The following is a 23,268-nucleotide window of genomic DNA, read 5'->3' as shown; positions in this document are numbered from 1 at the left end:
AGACGGTCTGTCTCTCTTCCTTCTCTGCCTCCTACAGATGCTAATCTCTGGGCTAAATGAGGCATGCTCAGCCTGTCTGACAGCAATGCCCCCCCGCTTCATTTACCCTTTTCTGCAGAAGATCCTGAGGACAATTTGAGGCTATTGTAATGAACAAAAATATAAACACACTATCCTGGAGCTGAAATAAAAGAGCAGAAATTTCCCATATGCTCAAAAAGCTTATTTCTCTCAAATGTTGTGCTCAAATTTGTTTACATCCCTGTTAGTGAGCATTTCTCCTTTGCCAAGATAATCCATCCATGTGGCATATAAAGAAGCGGATTAAAGAGCATGCTCAGTACACAGGTGTACCTTGTGCTGGGGACAGTAAAAGCCCACTCTAAAATGTGCTGGTTTGTCACACAGCACATTGCCACAGACGTCTCAAGTTTTGAGGGAGCAATTGGCATGCAGACTACAGGAATGTACCCTCGAGCTGTTGCCAGAGAGTTGAATGTTAATTTCACAACCATAAGCCTCCAATGTCGTTTTAGAGATTTTGGCAGTATGTCCAACCGGCGGCGTAACCGCAGACCTAGTGTGGCCACGCCAGCCCATGACCTTCACCTGAGGAATCTGCTGAGGAGTTTTTCTGTCTAATAAAGCCCTTTTGTGGGGAAAAACTAATTCTGATTGGCTGGGCCTGGCTCCCAAGTGGGTGGTCCTATGCCCAGCCATGGCTGCACCCCTGCTCAGTCATGTGAAATCCATAGATTAGGGCCTAATATATTTATTTCAATTGACTGGTTTACTTCTGTAACACAGTAAAAAAAAAAAAAAAAGTGTTGCATTTATATTTTTCTTCAGTATAGTTTGGGCTGTGGCCTTGCCTGTGCCTTTGAGGAGAATTCTCCAGGAGAGAGTGGATATCTCGGTCTCTGTTCGGGACGGTTTGGCTCAGGTCCAAGCCCAGATAAGGCCATGACCTCCAGCCAGAAAGAACACTTTGAAGCAGCTCTGCCCGATGGACGGACCTCAAGGCCACAAGAGGCAATTACCTCACAATGTCTAAGGTCATATCAGGGAAGGGAACAGGGAGTGGTGATTCAACATTGTTGAAATGATAGGAGCTTGATAGGAGGAGTAGAGCTCACAAAACTTTCCATAAACCTCCGTAAAAGTATTGGGACAGTGACATACAGTGGGGCAAAAAAGTATTTAGTCAGCCACCAATTGTGCAAGTTCTCCCACTTAAAAAGATGAGAGAGGCCTGTAATTTTCAACATAGGTACACTTCAACTATGACAGACAAAATGAGAAAAAAAATCCAGAAAATCACATTGCAGGATTTGTAATGAATTTATTTGCAAATTATGGTGGAAAGTAAGTATTTGGTCACCTACAAACAAGCAAGATTTCTGGCTCTCACAGACCTGTAACTTCTTCTTTAAGAGGCTCCTCTGTCCTCCACTCGTTACCTGTATTAATGGCACCTGTTTGAACTTGTTATCAGTATAAAAGACACCTGTCCACAACCTCAAACAGTCACACTCCAAACTCCACTATGGCCAAGACCAAAGATCTGTTAAAGGACACCAGAAATAAAATTGTAGACCTGCACCAGGCTGGGAAGACTGAATATGCAATAGGTAAGCAGCTTGGTTTGAAGAAATCAACTGTGGGAGCAATTATTAGGAAATGGAAAACATACAAGACCACTGATAATCTCCCTCGATCTGCTTCACTACAGATCCTGGTTTGATCCTAGGCAGTGTCTCAGCCAGCAGCAACCAGGAGACCCATGAGGCGGCGCACAATTTACCCAGAATTGTGCGGGTTGGCCTAGCGACTCCTGTGGCGGACCAGGTGCAATGCTTGCTGACATGGTCGCCAGGTGTACATTGTTTCCATCGACACATTGGTGCGGCTGGCTTCCCGGGTTAAGCAAGCATTGTGTCAAGAAGCAGTGCAGCTTGGCGGGGTTTTGAGATGCACGCCCCTTTTGAGTCCGTACGGGAGTTGCAGCGATGGGACAAGACTGTAACTACCAATTGAGGAGAAAAAAAATCTAATAAATATATATAAAGTTTAGTTATTGACACCACATTCCTAGCATGCAATGGTTACATCAAGCTTGTGACTTTACAAACATGTTGGATGCATTTGCTGTTTGTTTTGGTTGTGTTTAAGATTATTTTATACCCAATAGAAATTCATGGTAAGTAATATATGGTGTCATTTTGAAGTACTTTTATTGTAAATAAGAATATATGTTTCCTAACACTTCTATATTAATGTGGATGCCACCATGATTATGGATAGTCCTGAATGAATCGTGACTAATGATGAGTGAGAAAGTTACAGAAGCACAAATATCATACCTCTATACCGCTAACTTTTACTACTTTAATACACAAGTGAATTACACCTTACAGTCTGCACTTTAAGCTCAGTCATTGTATCTTTTCAAATCAAAATTGCTGGCTGACATATTACAAAAGCCAAAACAGCAACACAATTATCACTGTCCCAATACTTTTGGAGCTCACTGTAAAAATCCAAAGGCAAACATCCCATGGGATTGACGACTCCTTCTTTCCCATTGTAGCTGGACTACATTTCACAGTCTCCCCTTCTCATTGGCCAGAGGCCTGTCCGTCCGTCAGTCAGTGCTCTCAAGGCCTCCACTCATTGTTGACCCAGCCCAGTGTATAGGCACTGCTGGCGTTCAGAAAGTTCCTGTGCAGGAAAAGGCGGGGTTTGGCTGGGTCGTTGTGGTAACGGAAGAGGCGGAAGTGAACTCGCTCCAGCTCCTTCAGCAGGCTGAACCAATAGCGCACCACGGATGGGTCGTCCCCATCCACCTCAAACCCTGCCCAGTGGAGGTGGACTTCTAGTAGTAACTGACCCACTGAGCTCAGAACCCCTTCTAGAACCAGGTTCTCCAGAATCTTCCACTCTGCACTCTCCATGTCTACCTTCAGAACATCCACCTGGAACAGAGAGCGGGGAAAAGAGGGGGAAGATTTGAATTGCATACTCCTTCAATTATTTACACTAGATGTCTGAGTTTTGAGCTGTGTTTTGAAGCCACTGCACCTCCATCTTGGCACTACCCTACCATTGTAAAAATGTTTTGGAAGTTATAGAAATTGATTTGTTTTTGCCACATTTCTTATATTACAGACACCTTATTGCATACCTTTAAATTATATTATGTGAGCTAAACATATTAATAATGTTACTGTCCCCACCACAACAAAATTACTTTAATGCATGTAACTTTGTCCTTGAAACATTTAAGTGAAATACTGTAGAATTCCATTCATTCCTATAGACAGGTTGGTTGTTTAGCATCAAAACCGACTTGTGCCCAAATATGGGGCAAAACAGACAGGGTTGCATTAGATTGTTGACAACATGTAAACTATATTTAGTTTATTGAAAGCATAGATAAATTTGCACAATCAACACTTGTCGTTTCTAAAATACATTGATACAGTTGTTGGTTAGCTAGCTAACTAATGTGAGACATATTAGCATATATGTAACATCAGTCAAAGCACCTCAAAATAAGACATGGTATCAAGCATAAGATAAAAATAGCTGAAATGAGCCACCTACGATTCCCCACATGGCAGCTTCTTGTCATTGTTGCTAGTTAGCTGGCCATCCAGACTCACAACAACACACGGACCGGACCATCTTATAGATGGGTTGGCTGACAACGTCACAAAAATGATGCGTGCGCATTGGTGAGGCAAAAGCAGTGGTGGAAAAAGTACCCAATAGTCATACCTGAGTAAACGTAAAGATACCTTAATGTAAAATTACTCAAGTAAAAGTTAGTCACCCAGTAAAATACTAATCGAATAAAAGTCTAAAAGTATTTGGTTTTAAATATACTTATCAAAAGTAAATGTAATTGCTAAAATGTATTTGGGATGCCAGGGATGTTGATAAGTGTGTGACTTGGACCATTTTCCTGTCCTGCTAAGCATTTAAAATGTAACGGGTACGTTTGAGTGTCAGGGAAAATGTATTGATGGAAAAGTACACTATTTTCTTTAGGAATGGAATGAAATAAAAACTAAAAGTTGTCCAAAATATAAATAGTAAAGTAAACTACAGATACCCCCCAAAAAACTACTTAAGTATTAATTTTAAGTATTTTTACTTAAGTACTTCACACCACTGGTCAGAAGGCCGTGTGGCGTTATGATTATGAACAGTCAGATAGCTAGCAATAATGACAAGAAGCTGCCGTGTGGGGAATCGTAGGTGGCTCGTTTCAGCTCGTTGTATCTTGTTAATGATATGTCTTGTGAGGTATTTTGACTCATGTCATGTCTAAATGGCAAAACTTCACTAGCTAACCAACAACTGTAACCATGCATTTGATAGACAACAAGTGCTCATTGTGCTAATGTATTTATGTTTTCAATAAACATTTGGAGACTAAATATATTTTAGATGTTCTCAACAGTCGAAGGCAGCCCCTTCTGTTTTGTCCCATAGTTGTGCACGCGTAGGTTTTGCTGGTAAATAAGTAACCCGTCTATGGAGGACTGCTCCTACTGGGGAGTGCCAATATAGCCGGCCGGTGGCTTCAAAGCCTTTCAATGGCCAATACATACTGTAGCATCAGCAATACAGGGTTTATATACGGCGGCAAGAAAAGTATGTGAACCCTTTGGAATTACCTGGATTTCTGCATAAATTGGTCATCGAATTTGATCTGATCTTCATCTTAGTTAATCTAACAATAGACACACATATTGTGCACCTGGATGTTCCACGGGTTTTGATAAGGAGATGAGGAGAGAGTACACGAGCAGGGTGCAATTGAGATCCCAGAGAGAAAAAGTCAATCATGATGATATCTAGCAATCAGTAACTAGAGATAACATGGAGAGAGTGGAAAAGTACTCTTGATGGAGGTGAGTGGAAGTTGGTGCAAAGATTGAGAGGTTGAAAAAGAGATGTACTGTATCGGTCTGAGTTGAGGACGAGGAGAATATGAGGGGGTGTGGGGGGATTTATGTGCTATACGATGAGATGGGGAGGAAAATGCATTCATTTTAACAAGGGCCTCAAGATATAGTCTTACTGAGTCATCATATGCATGGCCTACTTTCAATGCACATCTATTAGGCATTGGGCTGCCATTTAAATGTGTTGGAATGTTTTTGATGTCAGGTTACCTCCTTGACCCATACTTTTTAAAAGCCTTATTAGTGAAAGCGCTTTCATATCTTTGCTTTTGACATTTTATTTAACCAATTCATTCTCTCCTCCTTCCCCCATGTACTTTACTACCCCCTCATTGGCCGATTGCCAACATGGCACTGGTGACATCAACATTGGCAACTTGCAATGCAGCCGATGATATTTGTCAAATAGTTGACCCAAACTCCTCACACACCAATCATATCTCTATGATCTGTCTTTCAGCACACTAATGTTACAGTGTACGTGATGAGTTTCTGACCTGTCTCAACAGAACAACACTTATTCTAAGGGCTACAGTAAAATTAACAACTGAACCTGGCTGGCTCTCTGACATATTGCTCACTCTGTCTCTGGGTCTCCCAATAGATACCATCCCTCCCCAAGGCAAATAAATATTTCTTAACTGATCAGACACTTCATACAATGAGAACTGCCCTAACCAACAGAGATGTTATGACCCACGACCCCCCGTCCCTGCGACATGGTGTGTGTGTTTTTGGTTTTACTATCCTTGTCAGGAAAGATGACCTCACAAGGATAGTAAAACAAGGAACATTTGGGGACATTTCGTCGATCCCAACAAGGAAAAAGGCCATATGAAGGTGTTACAAATCCCATAATGGTTCTACACAAGAGATGCTTTTCTCAGGGTGTGTACTACTGAGTAGCCCTACTTTCAATAACTTCATTCTATTTGACAGCTGTCTTCTCCCTGTTGTACCATCACCTGGCATACCAGGCAAAACCTAAGGACTTCACACACACATATCCCTCTCAAAGTCCCTAAACCCACACCGCCAGCAGTACATCTGCTCTTCGCTTCCCCTGTATATGGGAAGTTGCCAGTTTTGCGTGAACATCTCCATATGGTGGCATAGCTCTGAAGAGTTCTCCGACTGCTCCGCTGTGCAGAATTAGAGGCACTAAACGTACCATGCCTGGAGCTGGGTGGAGTGTGTGTGTGTGTGTCAGAGTGAGAGAGGAATAGAGATATGCGGACAGGAACTACTTTGACAGGGAGGATTGGAAGAAGGGCAATAACTGATGGATTTGGGGAGGGTGTGTGTGCTTGGTGATTTGACCTAAATTGTGGTCTACTGAGGGGAGGGAGGTTCAGTGGTGCCGATGGGAGTGTGAGATGGAAGGAGCTGTTATTTAGTCCTTCAGAGAGGCTCTGCCTGAGTTTGCCTTCTCCCAAGGTCATCAGTCGCTTTGTCTTGTTCCTACCTGTGTGCCTTTAACAATATAGGTTTTTTGCTATAAAGCCTGACAAGCAAGAGAGAGAGAGGTTAAATTCAGCCGCTCAGAGCGTCCCTCAGTAACTGGTACAGGAACTGTTCTGTTTCCAAACCTCCCTGGAGTTACTGGTCCCAACTGGTCCCAAATTGTTCCCCACCGCTGGTCACAACTGACCGGTCCCCAACAACCGCATGATAACTAACTAACCAGGTGAGGAAAGGCCTGTGCTGTGGAGGAGATACAATGGAAGCCATGTTGCCTGCTGTGTCCCTTTAGTGACATTGTGGATGTGAGACATTAGGAAGTGACCTGTTTGTCACAGTGTCTCTGTTTGTTGTTCTATTGACTATTATACAACGGGTGGGTCTAATCCTGAATGCTGATTGGTTAAAAGCGCATTCTAGTCGGTTTCTATTCCACAAGTTACCACCTTCTAAATCTGATGTTAAAATGCCTATTTACTCTGTTCCATCTGACACCGCAATCCACTGTCTCATCAGCTCAGGCAGGGAAGTTATAAACTTGATCTCCACTATAAAAAGCATCTCGACATTATCTCATATTTCTTTTAGACAAAGATTCAACAGAGGAGATTTGTAAAAACCTTAATGTCTGTCTCTGCGACATTTGCAACATTGTTTCAATATTCAAATTCAATCTCCAACTGTCCCATAGTAATGAACGCATAGGGATCGGGACGAGAGAGAGAGGCAGGCAGCGTTTCTCAGCCAGTCAAAATCATGAATCAGCTGGCATCATTTTTATGGATATATACAGTTGAAGTTGGAAGTTTACATACACTTAGGTTGGATTCATTAAAACTTGTTTTTCAATCACTCCACAAATGTCTTGTTAACTAACAATAGTTTTGACAAGTCGGTTAGGCAGAGTACAACCCTCGCAAGGCTGCCTACCCAGACGGCATCCCTAGCCGCGTCCATAGAGTATGCTCGGACCAGCTGACTGGAGTGTTTACGGACATATTCAATCTCTCCCTATCCCAGTCTGCTGTCCCCACATGCTTCAAGATGGCCACCATTGTTCCTGTTCCCAAGAAAGCAAAAGTAACTGAACCAAATGACTAATCGCCCCGTAGCACTCACTTCTGTCATCATGAAGTGCTTTGAGAGACTAGTCAAGGATCATATCACCTCCACCCTATCTGTAACACTAGACCCACTCCAATTTGCTTACTGCTCCAATAGGTCCACAGACGATGCAATCACCATCACACTGCCCTATCCCATCTGGACAAGAGGAATACCTACAGTTGAAGTCGGAAGTTTACATACACTTAGGTTGGAGTCATTAAAACTCGTTTTTCAACCTCTCCACAAATTCTTGTTAACAAACTATAGTGTTGGCAAGTCGGTTAGGACATCTACTTTGTGCATGACACAAGTCATTTTTCCAACAATTGTTTATAGACAGATTATTTCACTTATAATTCACTGTATCACAATTCCAGTGGGTCAGAAGTTTACATACACTAAGTTGACTGTGCCTTTAAACAGCTTGGGAAATTCTAGAAAATTTCTAGAAGCTTCTGATAGGCTAATTGACATAATTTGAGTCAATAGTACACAAGTATAAACACAATGGGAGTACGCAAGTATAAACACCATGGAACCACGCAGCCATCATACCGCTCAGGAAGGAGACGCGTTCTGTCTCCTAGAACGTACTTTGGTGCGAAAAGTGCCAATCAATCCCAGGACAACAGCAAAGGACCTTGTGAAGATGCTGGAGGAAACAGGTACAAAAGTATCTATATCCACAGTATAACAAGTCCTATATCGACATAACCTGAAAGGTCGCTCAGAAAGAAAGAAGCCACTGCTCCAAAACTGCCATAAAAAAGCCAGACTACAGTTTGTAACTGCACATGGGTACAAAGATCGTACTTTCTGGAGAAGTGTCCTCTGGTCTTATTAAACAAAAATAGAACTGTTTGGCCATAATGACCATCGTTGTGTTTGGAGGAAAAAGGGGGAGGCTTGCACGCCGAAAAACACCATCCCAACCGTGAAGCATGGGGGTGGCAGCATCATGTTGTGGGGGTGCTTTGCTGCAGGAGGGACTGGTGCACTTCACAAAATGGATGGCATCATGAGGAGGAAAAATGATATGGATATATTGAAGCAACATCTCAAGACATCTGGTCTTCCAAATGGACAATGACCCCATGCACACTTCCAAAGTTGTGGCAAAATGGCTTGAGGACAAAAAAATCAAGGTATTGGAGTGCCATCACAAAGCCCTGACCTCAATCCTATAGAAAATTTGTGGGCAGAACTGAAAAAGCGTGTGCGAGCAAGGAGGCCTACAAACCTGACTCAATTACACCAGCTCTGTCAGGAGGAAGGGGCCAAAATTCACCCAACTTATTGTGGGAAGTTTGTGGAAGGCTACGTGAAAAGTTTGACCCAAGTTTAAAAATTTAAAGGCAATGTTACCAAATACTAATTGAGTGTATGTAAACTTCTGACCCACTGGGAATGTGATGAAAGAAATAAAAGCTGAAAAAAATCACTCTCTCTACTATTATTCTGACATTTCACATTCTTAAAATAAAGTGATGATCCTAACTGACTTAAAACAGGGCATTTTAACTAGGATTAAATGTCAGGAATTGTGAAAAACTGAGTTTAAATGTATTTGGCTAAGGTGTATGTAAACTTCCGACTTCAACTGTACAAAGAAATATAAATTGAAAAAAGGTCAAACGAAACGAAGTGCAGCTAGTTTGTTATAAGTTATTTTGTTAGCTGTGTTGTTGGCTAGCTCCTCTGGACAACAGTTTCCTAACGAGAGAGGACATTTTCTATGCCAAGCGACATTGTGCCTCATTAGCTCATTGTTAAATGTCACTAGAAAACAGCTTAAACAAATGCAGCTACTGTTGTTGTTCTGTCTACACCGGCTTCTCTGGCATTATCACTTAATTAGGTGAAAGCAAATCAATTTGCATGAGATCTGAAGGACTGTTGAAGTGGTGTTAATCCCCATGGAGACAGGCTCTGATGCTGACCAGAGTGGCATATGACTCATTTATGAGCTGTGTAATCAACGATAAAGAACACAAATGAATGCATATTTTGATCTTTAGAAGCGACTCATCAGTTCCCTGTGCTGTTCTTCTGACGCAAAGCTGGAAGAAAGAAAAAAGTCAGGGAGAAGAAAGGCAGACAGTTGTTCCTTAAGCATGCTGTGTACTCACGTTAAAAGCCCATTATGGAGACGTGTGTGTCGCTTTGCATCTAAAGCAGGTACAGGGATCGGGTCTGTCCTTATCTCAAACACATGCACACACGCTCCAGAAAAAGGAATTAATGGCTGATGCCTCTAAGCATGGACTCGCTAATGCTAGGCACCCGTGCGTGGCTTCCAGGCATTCTGCTCAAGAGCCTGGTAAAAAATGTGTACTAATTAACGGTGGCGGTTCTAGCTTGTATGGCTTCCTGGGCGAACCTCCCCTTCTGCACTACCTGTAATTTTTATTCAGACATTTGGAACAACACAAATAAATAATCATAACATTTAAAACTATAAAAATATATACAAAAATAAGACTCATAAATATCAAAAATAAGTAACAAAGACAAATAGGCACTCCAGCATCAATGCATTACCCATCCCCCAACACTGTCAACCAAGAGTCAAGACTACAGTACCCATCCCCCACCACTGTCAACCAAGAGTCAAGACTACAGTACCCATCCCCCAACACTGTCAACCAAGAGTCAAGACTACAGTACCCATCCCCCACCACTGTCAACCAAGAGTCAAGACTACAGTACCCATCCCCCAACACTGTCAACCAAAAAATGCAACAATATGTCTGTGAAACTATATATTCACAGTATTATGAATGAATTGTGGTTTATTTGGTAGCATTTCGTAGTGTGACTGATTGTACTAATTGCATTAGTACTGTATGAAGTTAGAGGTGCGCTATTTGATAGATTCTCCCGCTCCCCCTACCTCAGGCTTCCAGTGGGGAGACCTGAGGTCAACCTACCCCGCATCCCTCCCCATCTCGTACTTCTGAGTGGGAGACCTTCCCAGGCAGTAGCCTGCCTAGCTCACAAACTAGAATCAGGGCGCCCACTCCCGACAAGGTTAATTGACCCACAGTCCCACACGGTGACATGATATCATTGACATGAAGTGCAAATGAGCGATAGAAAACCGATGATATGCTGTTGTGTGCAGGCCCACGTGTGTGTGCAAGTGAGCATGTGGGTGCGTGTTTGCAAGCGTGCATGAGTGTGTGTGTTTGTGTGTGGATGTCATTGACCTTGTATGCAGATCCATATCTGATAAGGCAGAACACAGAGCTCCCCCTCTGGTAGACTCCAGTGAGTTAATATTCTGAATGATAATATTTAAAGGAGGAAAGCCGTAACTATAAGCAAAGATTATGGATATACTGACAAGATACATGTCTCTCCACCCTAACAATGGGAGTCATTATCCACAAAGCGGCACATCGGGCTGTCTAGCTCCCGCCTATCCCGTCTTTGGATTGGTGGATACATCTCATTGTTGTATTCCTTTTTTTTAATATTCAATCAGGGTTGTTGACGTCAAACGCATGTATTCAATGGAGAGAGATGCTATGCTTACTAGCCTCATTCCATGAATAGCCATCTCGAGACAACTCCGATATAAAGTGTTTTTTTCTCAACAACGTAAACATTACAAAACTTCCATTATATAAAATAAACCTCACGTGGGCAAATAAGCCATTCATTTTTTTGTTGACAAAATATGGACACTTTCATTGACCTCCATACAAAAACTCCTTGCTTGGTGGACGAAAAAATGAGAAAATACCCCCTGCTGGAGGGAGACAGAGGCCCAACCCGGATGAGAATCTATCTTCCTCTGAGTTTTCTGCCCTCCAGGGCAAGAGGAGACACTGGAGGAATGAATGATAAGGAGGTGTAGAGAGGAACTGCTGCTGCAGTCAACCTGCAGCTTTATGTGGTAATGAAGTGAATTCTTCCAGCTCATAGGGAGAGAAAATATGCATTTTCGTGTAGCCTTTTTCGGCCGAAGTGAGGAAGATAAGGATATCTGGTTTGTGTTTATAGTGACTTTTATAGTGTCTTTTGCATGTATTGTTTGTATTGGTCATGGGTATGCCATAAACGACAGGTACTGCATATTGTGCACTGTGTAGGACGTTGGTTTGTGGAGTAAGTTGTCACTGTATTATGTATAGTACATATACTCTCACAATATAAGCCCATGTTTGACTTATTCCTTATATTTGATTCAGGACACATTTGCCCATTTGTCACTTCATTCACACCTCACCGTTTACACCCTTCTCCTATCTATGTGCCCCCTGACCTGTCTGTGTCCAAAATCGTTGAGGATGGTGGCCAGTTTCTTGGTGTTGCCGTGCTGTCTCTGGGCGGGGATGGCTGGGTTGGGGTCCCTCCAGTCTACGGAGAGACGATGGAGCCACATGTCTGACTCCTGCAGGTGGGCCTGCTTTAGGCTAGGGTCAAAACAGTGTACCTCACAGCCCACCCTGGCCAGAGAGCGCTCCAGGGTTTTATCCTCCACACCCAACCTATGGGAGGGAGGGAGATACAAAAAAAAAGGTGGAGAGGGAGAGAGAGGTTATATAAATCATATTTTATGGATGGATGAGTGGATGGATGGATGCAGATATAATTATGTATTGTATATTGTATAAGGACTTTTGGGGAATAGTTTGTATAGCTGCTGAAGCTGAAAATAACTGCCTACTTCAGCAGCTCAATGAATAATTCAATGTAAGGCTAAAAGTATGGGAGGATATGAGCAGGAAAATATTTTATTTCTTCTTCCCACTGCACACAGACGTCAATTTAACGGCTATTCCAAGATGGTTCAACGTGATTTCATTGATATGACGTGGAAACAATGTTGATTCAACCAGTGTGTGCCCAGTGGGTTGCTTGTTTTCAAGACTGACAAAGGCTCATGTTTCACTCCCCCCTCTCTTTCTTTCTCTCTCTCTCTCTTTTCCCCCTCTCTCATTTTCTCTGTTCACCTTTTCTTCTCTTCCCACTCTTTTCCTCTTTCACTGAATGCTCCTTGTTTGTAAATCTATGCAGGCAGACAGAGCTCGCTTTCTCTCTCAGTCTGTCTCTGTAGCTGTGTGTTTGCGATGTGGCTTGCTGTATCTCTACACAGTAATTGCAGCTCAGGGAGTATCTCTCAAAGTTAATTTCTCACGGATGAGCTACTCTGTTCCCTCATAGACAGCCATGCGTTTAGGAGGGAGATGCAGGGATGAGATGAGAGAGGGAAGGGAAGACAGGAAGGGAATGCTCCAGACATCTCGGTTTCCCTCTCTGCTAAATGATTCAGTTAACACAACCACTAATGGTATCAAAGCAGGCCCTACCAGGAGAGTGTCTCATGCCTTGCTACCGTTTTAGTGAAATGATACTTCAGATGACAGTGCTTGCTGTTTTACATGAGAGGATGTGGGAAGAGCAACTGTGGTATATAAGCGGGACAAATGCCTCCGTTCTGCACATTACTCTCGTCCAGCTGCATAATCTGTTATTTCCAAGGTAATGTACAGAACGTTGCTGTTTGTCCCTTGCATATGCCAACATTCCGTTCAAACAATGCAGTCAATCCACAGCCATACACCGGTTGAATTCAGTAGATAATAGAACAGACAAGTTGTAAATGCAACAAGTACTGATATTGTATCATATAGCAGCACTCTCAGCTTTCCAAGAAAACAAAAATTGAGACACTCATGGTGTGTTCACATATATTTTTGAGGCTATTTATACAGATATTTTTTTTAAACCGGTATTTATGATTATATGACAATTGTCAAGGCTGTGGGTAACTGGTGAAAGGAGTCAGGCACAGGAGAACTGAGATGCGTGGACAAGGTATTTAATACAAGAAAGCACCCGTATAAACACAATACTATAGTGCGGGAACAATACCGGTACCACAAAATAAACAGGCGTAATAACAAAACCCGGCAAAAAATACCAGCCGTCAGTAACAGCCTGATCAATAGAACAAACACGCACACCAACATGGGGGAAACCAGAGGGTTAAATAATGAACATATAATGGGGGAATTGAAACCAGGTGTGTAGAAAACAAAGACAAAACAAATGGAAAATGAAAAGTGGATTGGCGATGGCTAGAAGGCCGGTGACGTCGACCGCCCAACGCTGCTCGAACAAGGAGAGGGACCGACTCCGGCGGAAGTTGAATAATTCTATTCACAATATTTCCATTTCTGATATATCACATGCCTTTGTTTTATGTTCCTGCATAAGTAAAATCAGGATTATGCCTCTACTGTCATTTATTCCAATTAGACTGGTTTGGATTTCGCCTCGACCAATATGGCTGCATTTTTCACCCCATTCTGAAACTTCGAGGGTTTATGTCATATCCCCTTTTAGTAATTTAATAGAATCTCTATGGATACATGTTTCAAAATTGCCCTTTGTGGTATAGTACTGTAAATTACAGTACATTTCATTGTTTTCACATTAGGCCATACACTTGCGCTACCCATTAAAATTGACTGAACATCACATTTCCATCATTTCTTTCCCATGTGTGATCAAAGGTGTGATCATTGAAGACATCTTTCACAATGTAATCAAATTAAAGAAATTAAAGAAACAATGTTTAGCAGGCACTAGTTTGCATCAATCCTGTCTTGACCATTTGGCCATTGGTTCTCATCGGAATTACATTGTCCATGCCACCCTTTGGCATGGCGAATCCAAGCCTGACATACAGTACTCATTCAAAAATGTGCAAAGCTGTCATCAAGGCAAAGGGTGGCTACTTTGAAGAATCTCAAATATACAATATATTTTCATTTGTTTAACACTTTGTTGGTTACTACATGATTCCATATGTGTTATTTCCTAGTTTTGATGTCTTCTCTATCATTCTACAATGTGGAAAATAGTAAAAATAAAGAAAAACCCTTGAATGATCCAAACTGTTGACTGGTACTGTAGGTCTGGATTGAAATCAATGCATGCCTCATCCATGGCCTGAAGGCGGGTGGCACGCTCATGGGGATGGCAATCAGACATCTTCCACCTGTATTGCAATCGTGTATTGTATTTTACAGTATTCTATTTATGTATTGTAGTGGTCCTGTATGTAGCTCAGTTCAAATGGCATACAGTATATTACAGTATTACAGTACTCCAATGGCCAATGTAATTTCAGTAAATATAGGATGCATTTCTTTCTTGTTTTGGACTGGATTATTTGCATATAGGTATTGTAATGCATTGTATTGGTGTTGATTTACTGCACTGTAGGAGCTAGAAACAAAAGCATTTTGCTGCACCTGCTTTAACATCTGCTTCTCTGTGTACGCGACCAATACACTTTGATTTGATTTGTTACATAATAGTCAACATCATAGTAGTACATTCGAGTAAGTATATATCATACTTTTTATGTTTCTACTTTACATACATACATTTTCATTATGGACTTCTCAAAATCTCTACTAGACAAAACAGTTTACATGTCAAATCTATAGCTTTACTAAACTTTTAATCGATCATCAATTAAGAGCAGTCGGATTAAGTAATAATACAATTTATTTTAACAAAAGATAAGAGAATCATATCAAAAGGAATGTGGGCATTGCATTGTGAAAGGCAATTACTGTACTTTATGTGAACAGTGGTGGAAAAAGTACCCAATTGTCATACTTCAGTAAAAGTAAACATACCTTAATAGAAAATGACTTAAGTAAAAGTGAAAGTCACCCAGTAAAATGCTATTTGAGTAAATGTCTGAAAGTATTTGGCTTTTAAAAAAAAATGTAATTCCTTATATTAAGCAAATGTATGGATTGCCAGCGGACCACTACAACACTCAGACATCATTTACAAACTAAGCATTCGTGTTTAGTGAGTCTGCCAGATCAGAGGCAGTAGGGATGACCAGGGATGTTCTCTTGATAAGTAGGTGAACTGGACCATTTTCCTGTGCTGCTAAGCATTCAAAATGTAACAAATACTTTTGGTGTCAGGGAAAATGTATGGAGTAAAAAGTACATTATTTTCTTTAGGAATGTAGTGAAGTTAAAGTAAAAAAAATAAAAGTTAAATAATAAATTATAAAGTAAAGATAACCCAAAAAACAAAATAAGCAGTACTTTAAAGTATTTTTACCTAAGTACTTTACACCGCAGTATATTAACATTTATTGCAATGTGAGACATGGATTTTTCGATTAAACACAAGTTTAGTGAAAAAGTGACTATGATTTTGTGTGTTATAAACTCAGCAAAAAAATAAACGTCCCTTTTTCAGGACCCTGTCTTTCAAAGATAATTCAAAGATAAAGGGTTTAAACACTGTTTCCCATGCTTGTTCAATGAACCATAAACAATTAATGAACATGCACCTGTGGAACGTCGTTAAGACACTAACAGCTTACAGACGGTAGGCAATTAAGGTCACAGTTATGAAAACTTAGGACACTAAAGAGACCTTTCTAAGGACTCTGAAAAACACCAAAATAAAGATGTCATGGGTCCCTGCTCATGTGCATGAACTTGCCTTCGGCATGCTGCAAGGAGGCATGAGGACTGCAGATGTGGCCAGGGCAATAAATTGCAATACCCGTACTGTGAGATGCCTCAGACAATGCTACAGGGAGACAGGAAGGACAGCTGATCGTCCTCGCAGTGGCAGACCACGTGTAACGACACCTGCACAGGATCGGTATAACCGAACATCACACCTGCGGGACAGGTACAGGATGGCAACAACAACTGCACAAGTTACACCAGGAACGCACAATCCCTCAGTCAGTGCTCAGACTGTCCGCAATAGGCTGAGAGAGGCTGGACTGAGGGCTTGTAGGCCTGTTGTAAGGCAGGTCCTCACCAGACATCACCGGCAACAACATCGCCTATGGGCACAAACCCACCATCACTGGACCAGACAGGACTGGCAAAAAGTGCTCTTCACTGACTAGTCGCGGTTTTGTCTCACCAGGGGTGATGGTCGGATTCGCGTTCATTGTTTAATGAATGAACGTTACACCAAGGCCTGTACTCTGGAGCGGGATTGATTTGGAGGTGGAGGATCCGTCATGGTCTGGGGCGGTGTGTCACTGCATCATCGGACTGAGCTTGTTGTCATTGCAGGCAATCTGCTCGTTCTGTGCGTGATTTCCTGCAAGACAGGAATGTCAGTGTTCTGCCATGACCAGTGAAGAGCCCGGATCTCAATGAGCACGTCTGGGACCTGTTGGATCGGAGGGTGAGGGCTAGGGCCATTCCCCCCAGAAATGTCCGGGAACTTGCAGGTGCCTTGGTGGAAGAATGGGGTAACATCTCACAGCAAGAACTGACAAATCTGGTTCAGTCCATGAGGAAGAAATGCACTGCAGTACTTGGCCACACCAGATACTGACTGTTACTTTTGATTTTGACCCCCCTTTGTTCAGGGACACATTATTCAATTTCTGTTAGTCACATGTCTGTGGAACTTGTTCAGTTTATGTCTCAGTATTTGAATCTTATATTTATACAAATATTTACACATGTTAAGTTTGCTGAAAATTAACGCAGTTGACAGTGAGAGGATGTTTCTTTTTTTGCTGAATTTACTTAATCAATTGAAAATGTGCTTAGAGTTTTGAAACAGCTGCCTTTTTGATTAACTGTTTTGAGTTATGTACTAAGAGTTGTGAAAATGTCAACCTGTTAAAAATTGCATCAAGTGATAAAAAAATTAACGTACAGTATATAGTTTGATAACTGCTGAGCACTGTAAAATTCTATATTTTTTACTTCGTAACTGTATTAATTTGACATCAATTTGTTGGAAGGTAAAACCAAATCGCATATGCATGTGGCTGTAAATACTACATCATCATTCTCCATCAGCCAGTGTGCTTCAATAGGATGAAGTTGAAAGAATCACTTTGTGCTACCATTTAGAATTGTGTAGTGTAGTGTACAATGCACTGTTGAAATACCTTGGTTGTATAACAATATATTCCATCTCATTATCTGAATTTCATTGATACACTGCAAGCTGATGAATTTCAAGCAGAGAGACATGCAATACTTTATTAGTTGACAAATCATGTAGAAAAGGTGATCATTTTTTGCAATACCCCAATTTCTGATGATTTGTCCTACGTATGTACTGTATAAATAACTGTAAGACTGACATATTTCTCAACATGCTCATAACCTGCCATTGGATACAAATTATTAGTAAGAAAAATTGTGTGAAGTTTTTGTGAAATACTCTGGTAAATGATATTTACCATCTTGTAACGATCTTCGTCTTTATCGGATGAGGAGTAGGAAGGATCGGACCAAAACGCAGTGTGGTAAGTGTCCATGATATTTTATTATAACCGAACATGAAAAATACAAAATAACAAAGTGAATGTAAGAAATGAAAATCGAAACAGTCCTGAAAGGTGAAAACACAAAACAGGAAACAACTACCCACAAACACCAGCGGGGGAAAGCTAACCTAAGTATGGTTCTCAATCAGAGACAACGATAGACCGCTGCCTCTGATTGGGAACCATACCAGGCCAAACACATAGAAAAGAAAACATAGAACAACAACATAGAATGCCCACCCCAACTCATGCCCCGACCAAACCAAAATAGAGACATAAAAAAGGAACTAAGGTTAGGGCATGACACATCTACTATTCTTTCCATTCAGCTATTCAAAAATAACACTTTTGAAATGTGGTTATCTTGTATTTGCTATTGGAATAAATGGTAGTTAAAATTACTTAATGGTGAGCCTATCATTACCTGATGTATTGGTGACTAAACTAAATCTTATCATGGTATTTAACTGAAAACATAGTAGATGTGTGTGTCACGACCTGATCGGTTTCACCTGTCCTTGTGATTGTCTCCACACCCCTCCAGGTGACGCCCATCTTCCCCCAGAAGTCATGCTGGATTGACAGCATGGCCATAGTTGAATGTTTATCCTTTAAAGCTTTGAAAAGAGACCCTTAAACCCAGACTTGGACCACACACCCAATCCACTGAATAGCAGTTAGCCACTGATTCCTTCCAAACCACCCATTGTTGAATTTGCGATTTCCAACTTGTTGTGTAATATTTATGTCCAATGGCCGATGAGCACCTCACATTTTATCTATAATTTTCTTCATCATTTCTCTTCTTATGACAAGGATTGAAAAGGGTTTGCCAGTAGATTGTTGTCATGATTCATGATGATGACTGCTAGCTTGCTAGCTAAGATTTTGAAAGTATGATGTTGACATGATCAGTCCAATCAAAGCTACAGTAGATACAGTGCCTTGCGAAAGTATTCGGCCCCCTTGAACTTTGCGACCTTTTGCCACATTTCAGGCTTCAAACATAAAGATATAAAACTTTTTTTTTTTGTGAAGAATCAACAACAAGTGATCCCATTCCTCCTTGCAAAACAGCTCGAGCTCAGTGAGATTGGATGGAGAGCATTTGTGAACAGCAGTTTTCAGTTCTTTCCACAGATTCTCGATTGGATTCAGGTCTGGACTTTGACTTGGCCATTCTAACACCTGGATATGTTTATTTTTGAACCATTCCATTGTAGATTTTACTTTATGTTTTGGATCATTGTCTTGTTGGAAGACAAATCTCCGTCCCAGTCTTAGGTCTTTTGCAGACTCCATCAGGTTTTCTTCCAGAATGGTCCTGTATTTGGCTCCATCCATCTTCCCATCAATTTGAACCATCTTCCCTGTCCCTGCTGAAGAAAAGCAGGCCCAAACCATGATTCTGCCACCACCATGTTTGACAGTGGGGATGGTGTGTTCAGGGTGATGAGCTGTGTTGCTTTTACGCCAAACATAACGTTTTGCATTGTTGCCAAAAAGTTCAATTTTGGTTTCATCTGACCAGAGCACCTTCTTCCACATGTTTGGTGTGTCTCCCAGGTGGCTTGTGGCAAACTTTAAACAACACTTTTTATGGATATCTTTAAGAAATGGCTTTCTTCTTGCCACTCTTCCATAAAGGCCAGATTTGTGCAATATTGTTGTCCTATGGACAGAGTCTCCCACCTCAGCTGTAGATCTCTGCAGTTCATCCAGAGTGATCATGGGCCTCTTGGCTGCATCTCTGATCAGTCTTCTCCTTGTATGAGCTGAAAGTTTAGAGGGATGGCCAGGTCTTGGTAGATTTGCAGTGGTCTGATACTCCTTCCATTTCAATATTATCGCTTGCACAGTGCTCCTTGGGATGTTTAAAGCTTGGGAAATCTTTTTGTATCCAAATCCAAACTTCTTCACAACAGTATCTCGGACCTGCCTTGTGTGTTCCTTGTTCTTCATGATGCTCTCTGCGCTTTTAACGGACCTCTGAGACTATCACAGTGCAGGTGCATTTATACGGAGACTTGATTACACACAGGTGGATTGTATTTATCATCATTAGTCATTTAGGTCAACATTGGATCATTCAGAGATCCTCACTGAACTTCTGGAGAGAGTTTGCTGCACTGAAAGTAAAGGGGCTGAATAATTTTGCACGCCCAATTTTTCAGTTTTTTATTTGTTAAAAAAGTTTGAAATATCCAATAAATGTCGTTCCACTTCATGATTGTGTCCCACTTGTTGTTGATTCTTCACAAAAAAATACAGTTTTATATCTTTATGTTTGAAGCCTGAAATGTGGCAAAAGGTCGCAAAGTTCAAGGGGGCCGAATACTTTCGCAAGGCACTGTTTTTCGTATTTGATGTCATTTTATCTTTTGCCAATGACCTTGGGGCTTCTTGGATGGGCAGCTGTAATGTAACTCTATGGCGGCACCCAAGGGGCTAGAAATTTCAAGCTCTCCACGTAGATTTTGAGGTTATGTAGTGTCCCCATGAGTGACAGACCACTGAGCCAATCACAGCGCAACTAGAGAACATTACCAACCCCTATGCTCCGTATTTTCCGCCCCACCTCCACAGAAAGCATTGAGCTAGGCTGTAACACCTGCATTTTAGAGACCATGTTTGTATGCAGCTTTATTCGATAATTTTTTATACATTGTTTGCAAACTGACATGTATTAATTCCAAAATAAATGCAAAACAGGCAACAACAAAAAAAACAGGTGGGGCTCAAAACAGGGCTCTGCCCCACCTGCCCTGAACGACGGGTCCACACTGGCTTGCCATTCCAAATAAAGTGGAATATTTTTTGCTCATGTAATTTAGAAAACAAGTCGTTAGGTTAGGCAGGGCCATAAGTAAATAGGTAATCTGGGATATGACTAAATAATGAATCAGAGTGATTTCTCCACAAATAGACTGGTGTTGTTCTTTCCATGGTAACTTTCTATTAAAATGTATTGTAATGAGATATTTTATTTATTTCGGGATATGAATACCGAGTATGTGCACTTTACCGTTGGGACCATTTTATTTGTAAACTACACAGTAATGTAAAAGTTGTATTTTTTTTGTGATCAAATACGGAATATGGTGCACTTATCATAATTCTGTTTTAATCCGGAGAGGTGAGAGGTTTGCATATTTCCTTTTGCCTTTCGAGTGAATTATAGTTACCTACCATGAATGTATTTGCTAGCGACAAAGGCATGGTTGTTGTGGCCAACGGCTTTCAGTCCTGGAGCCTTCACCAAGTGAGTGTCGAAGTGAATATATCAAATTAAACTCTTTACGACAATACATTACAGTATATCATAAAGGCATTTCCTTTTGACGGCCTAGTTACACCCTCACTCTAGGGATGTTTTGTTTGAGACCAGAACGCCGAGGCATGCGTCTAAATCGCTGAGCAGCTAACTTCAGAGCAGTGTGCCGATGCGGGCATCACTTTTTCAGAAATACGTCATCAATGATGTCCGGAGCGTCGCTTGTCGCATGCTTTTTCTAACCGCGTGTTGCAAAATGCCAGATCCCAGTAGTTATATATGTGTCGTGTCAAAGGTTACGTGAACAACCACGATCAAAGAAACAATCCGGCTTTCACACAGTTCTGGGCCCGAGTTATAGATGTATTATTCCCTGATCAGGTAGTCAGGAAAAACCATGGTGCTTAATGATGTCCCCCCGCCCACAGTGTTGTAGTGTTGGTGTGAGTGATGACAATGGGGATATACTCCTGTTTATCTAGCTCTGCTATCACAACAGCCCATCAAACTAATGTGGCAGAGAAAACCAACCCCCAGATCATTAGATCGATACAGACAGCTGAAGTGTGTGTGGGGACTTGTATGGCGTACTTTGACCTGAGAGGGCAATACTATAAGTAACATTGTGAAAAGTGAGGAGAAATTGGTGTGTATGTGTATGTGCTTATCAGTCATCAATAGGAAATCTGTTTCTCAAAACCAGTTCATTTGACCCTTGACATTGGTGTAAACAGGGTTAATCCCTAAACTTGCTTTCCCACCCCCTCATTCCTGTTCCTGCCTATCTAACCTCTTCGCTCCTTCTCAGAGTCCACCGACTGCCTACCCTGCTGCTGCCAGCACAAAATAATAGGCCATCCAGGGGCTTAATCTCTTCAACCCTACATCCCACCACTGCCAAGCCCAGCTCAGCCCTGGGTATACAGCAAGGGCACATCTACTCCTGGAAGGTCAAATCCATTTATACTCTGCAAAATAGCATCCAGATTACATGACACAGAGATATGATTTCAATTATTAGATATGTTTTATTTATTTAACCTTTATTTAACTAGGCAAGTCAGTTAAGAACAAACTCTTATTTACAATGACGGCCTACCAGGGAACAGTGGGTTAACTGCCTTGTTCAGGGGCAGAACAACATTATTTTACCTTGTCAGCTCGGGGATTCAATCTAGCAACCTTTCGGTTACTAGCCCAAAGCTCTAACCACTAGGCTGCCTGCCGCCCTAGTGATGTGTTGGGCCAGGCTGTTTCCGTTTCTGTGTGTGTGTACGTGTTTAACTTTACTTGTGGGGACCAGAAGTCCCAAAAGAATAGTAAGCAAACACAATTTGACTAACTGGGGACATTTTGTTAGTCCCACAAGGTCAAATGCTATTTCTACGGGGGTTTGGGTTAGAATTAGTGTTAGGGTTATAATTAGGTTTAAGGTTAGGTTTAGGAGCTAAGGTTAAGTATTGAGGTGAAGGTTTAGGGTAAGGGTTAGGGGTTAGGCACAATAGGATTTTGAATGGGACTGAATTGTGTGTCCCCACAAGGTTAGTTATACAAGACTGTGTGTGTGTGTGTGTGTGTGTGTGTGTGTGTGTGTGTGTGTGTGTGTGTGTATATATATATTTATATATATATATTTATATATATATATATATATATATATATATATATATATATATATATATATATATATATATATATATATACATACATATATACTCACCCCATAGAGTAGACCCGGCAGTGTTTGGTGTGTATCCGTTGTGCCAGGCTGTACCTGCTGTCCAGACACACTGCCCAGGGGCCCTTTGGCCCTTCCTGACCCTCTAGTGCCAAGGGGCCCTCTGGGGAAGGGGGGGCACAAGACACCTGTAGGAGAGACACAGGGGTCATCAGTAAACTACTCCCCTAAAATATCATTTAAAAAAAGTATTATTATTATATATTTGTTATTTGTATTCTGCATTGTTGGGAAGATTAAGAAAGCATTTCGCTGTTAGTATACGCCTGTTGTTTATGAAGCATGTGACAATTAAAATTAGATTTGATCGTTATTATCATCGCCATTGTTATCATTTTAATTGTAATAATCATCATCAACATCACATACTGTATAGTGTATACCATAGTTACCCCTTGCC

The 23,268-nt window shown here is 41.3% G+C and overlaps 1 protein-coding gene across 1 annotated transcript in view; it reads right to left on the bottom strand.

Moving 5' to 3' along the window:
* Positions 1 to 1,619: 1,619 nt before the first annotated feature.
* Positions 1,620 to 23,268, bottom strand: part of LOC110529903 (methyltransferase-like protein 24) — a 94,595-nt gene continuing 72,946 nt past the window's right edge. The window contains exons 3-5 of the mRNA XM_021612557.2: positions 22,851 to 22,996; positions 11,815 to 12,040; positions 1,620 to 2,975 (exon numbers count right to left, since the gene is read on the bottom strand). Coding sequence (XP_021468232.1) covers positions 2,658 to 2,975; positions 11,815 to 12,040; positions 22,851 to 22,996 — 690 coding nt within the window. The 3' untranslated portion in view covers positions 1,620 to 2,657. The remainder of the gene's footprint in view (positions 2,976 to 11,814; positions 12,041 to 22,850; positions 22,997 to 23,268) is intronic.

The sequence above is a fragment of the Oncorhynchus mykiss genome, chromosome 8, assembly GCF_013265735.2.
Source record: "Oncorhynchus mykiss isolate Arlee chromosome 8, USDA_OmykA_1.1, whole genome shotgun sequence".
Lineage (NCBI taxonomy): Eukaryota > Metazoa > Chordata > Actinopteri > Salmoniformes > Salmonidae > Oncorhynchus > Oncorhynchus mykiss.
Note: the sequence above shows the minus strand (reverse complement) of the source record. Positions and strands in the feature narration are given on the sequence as shown.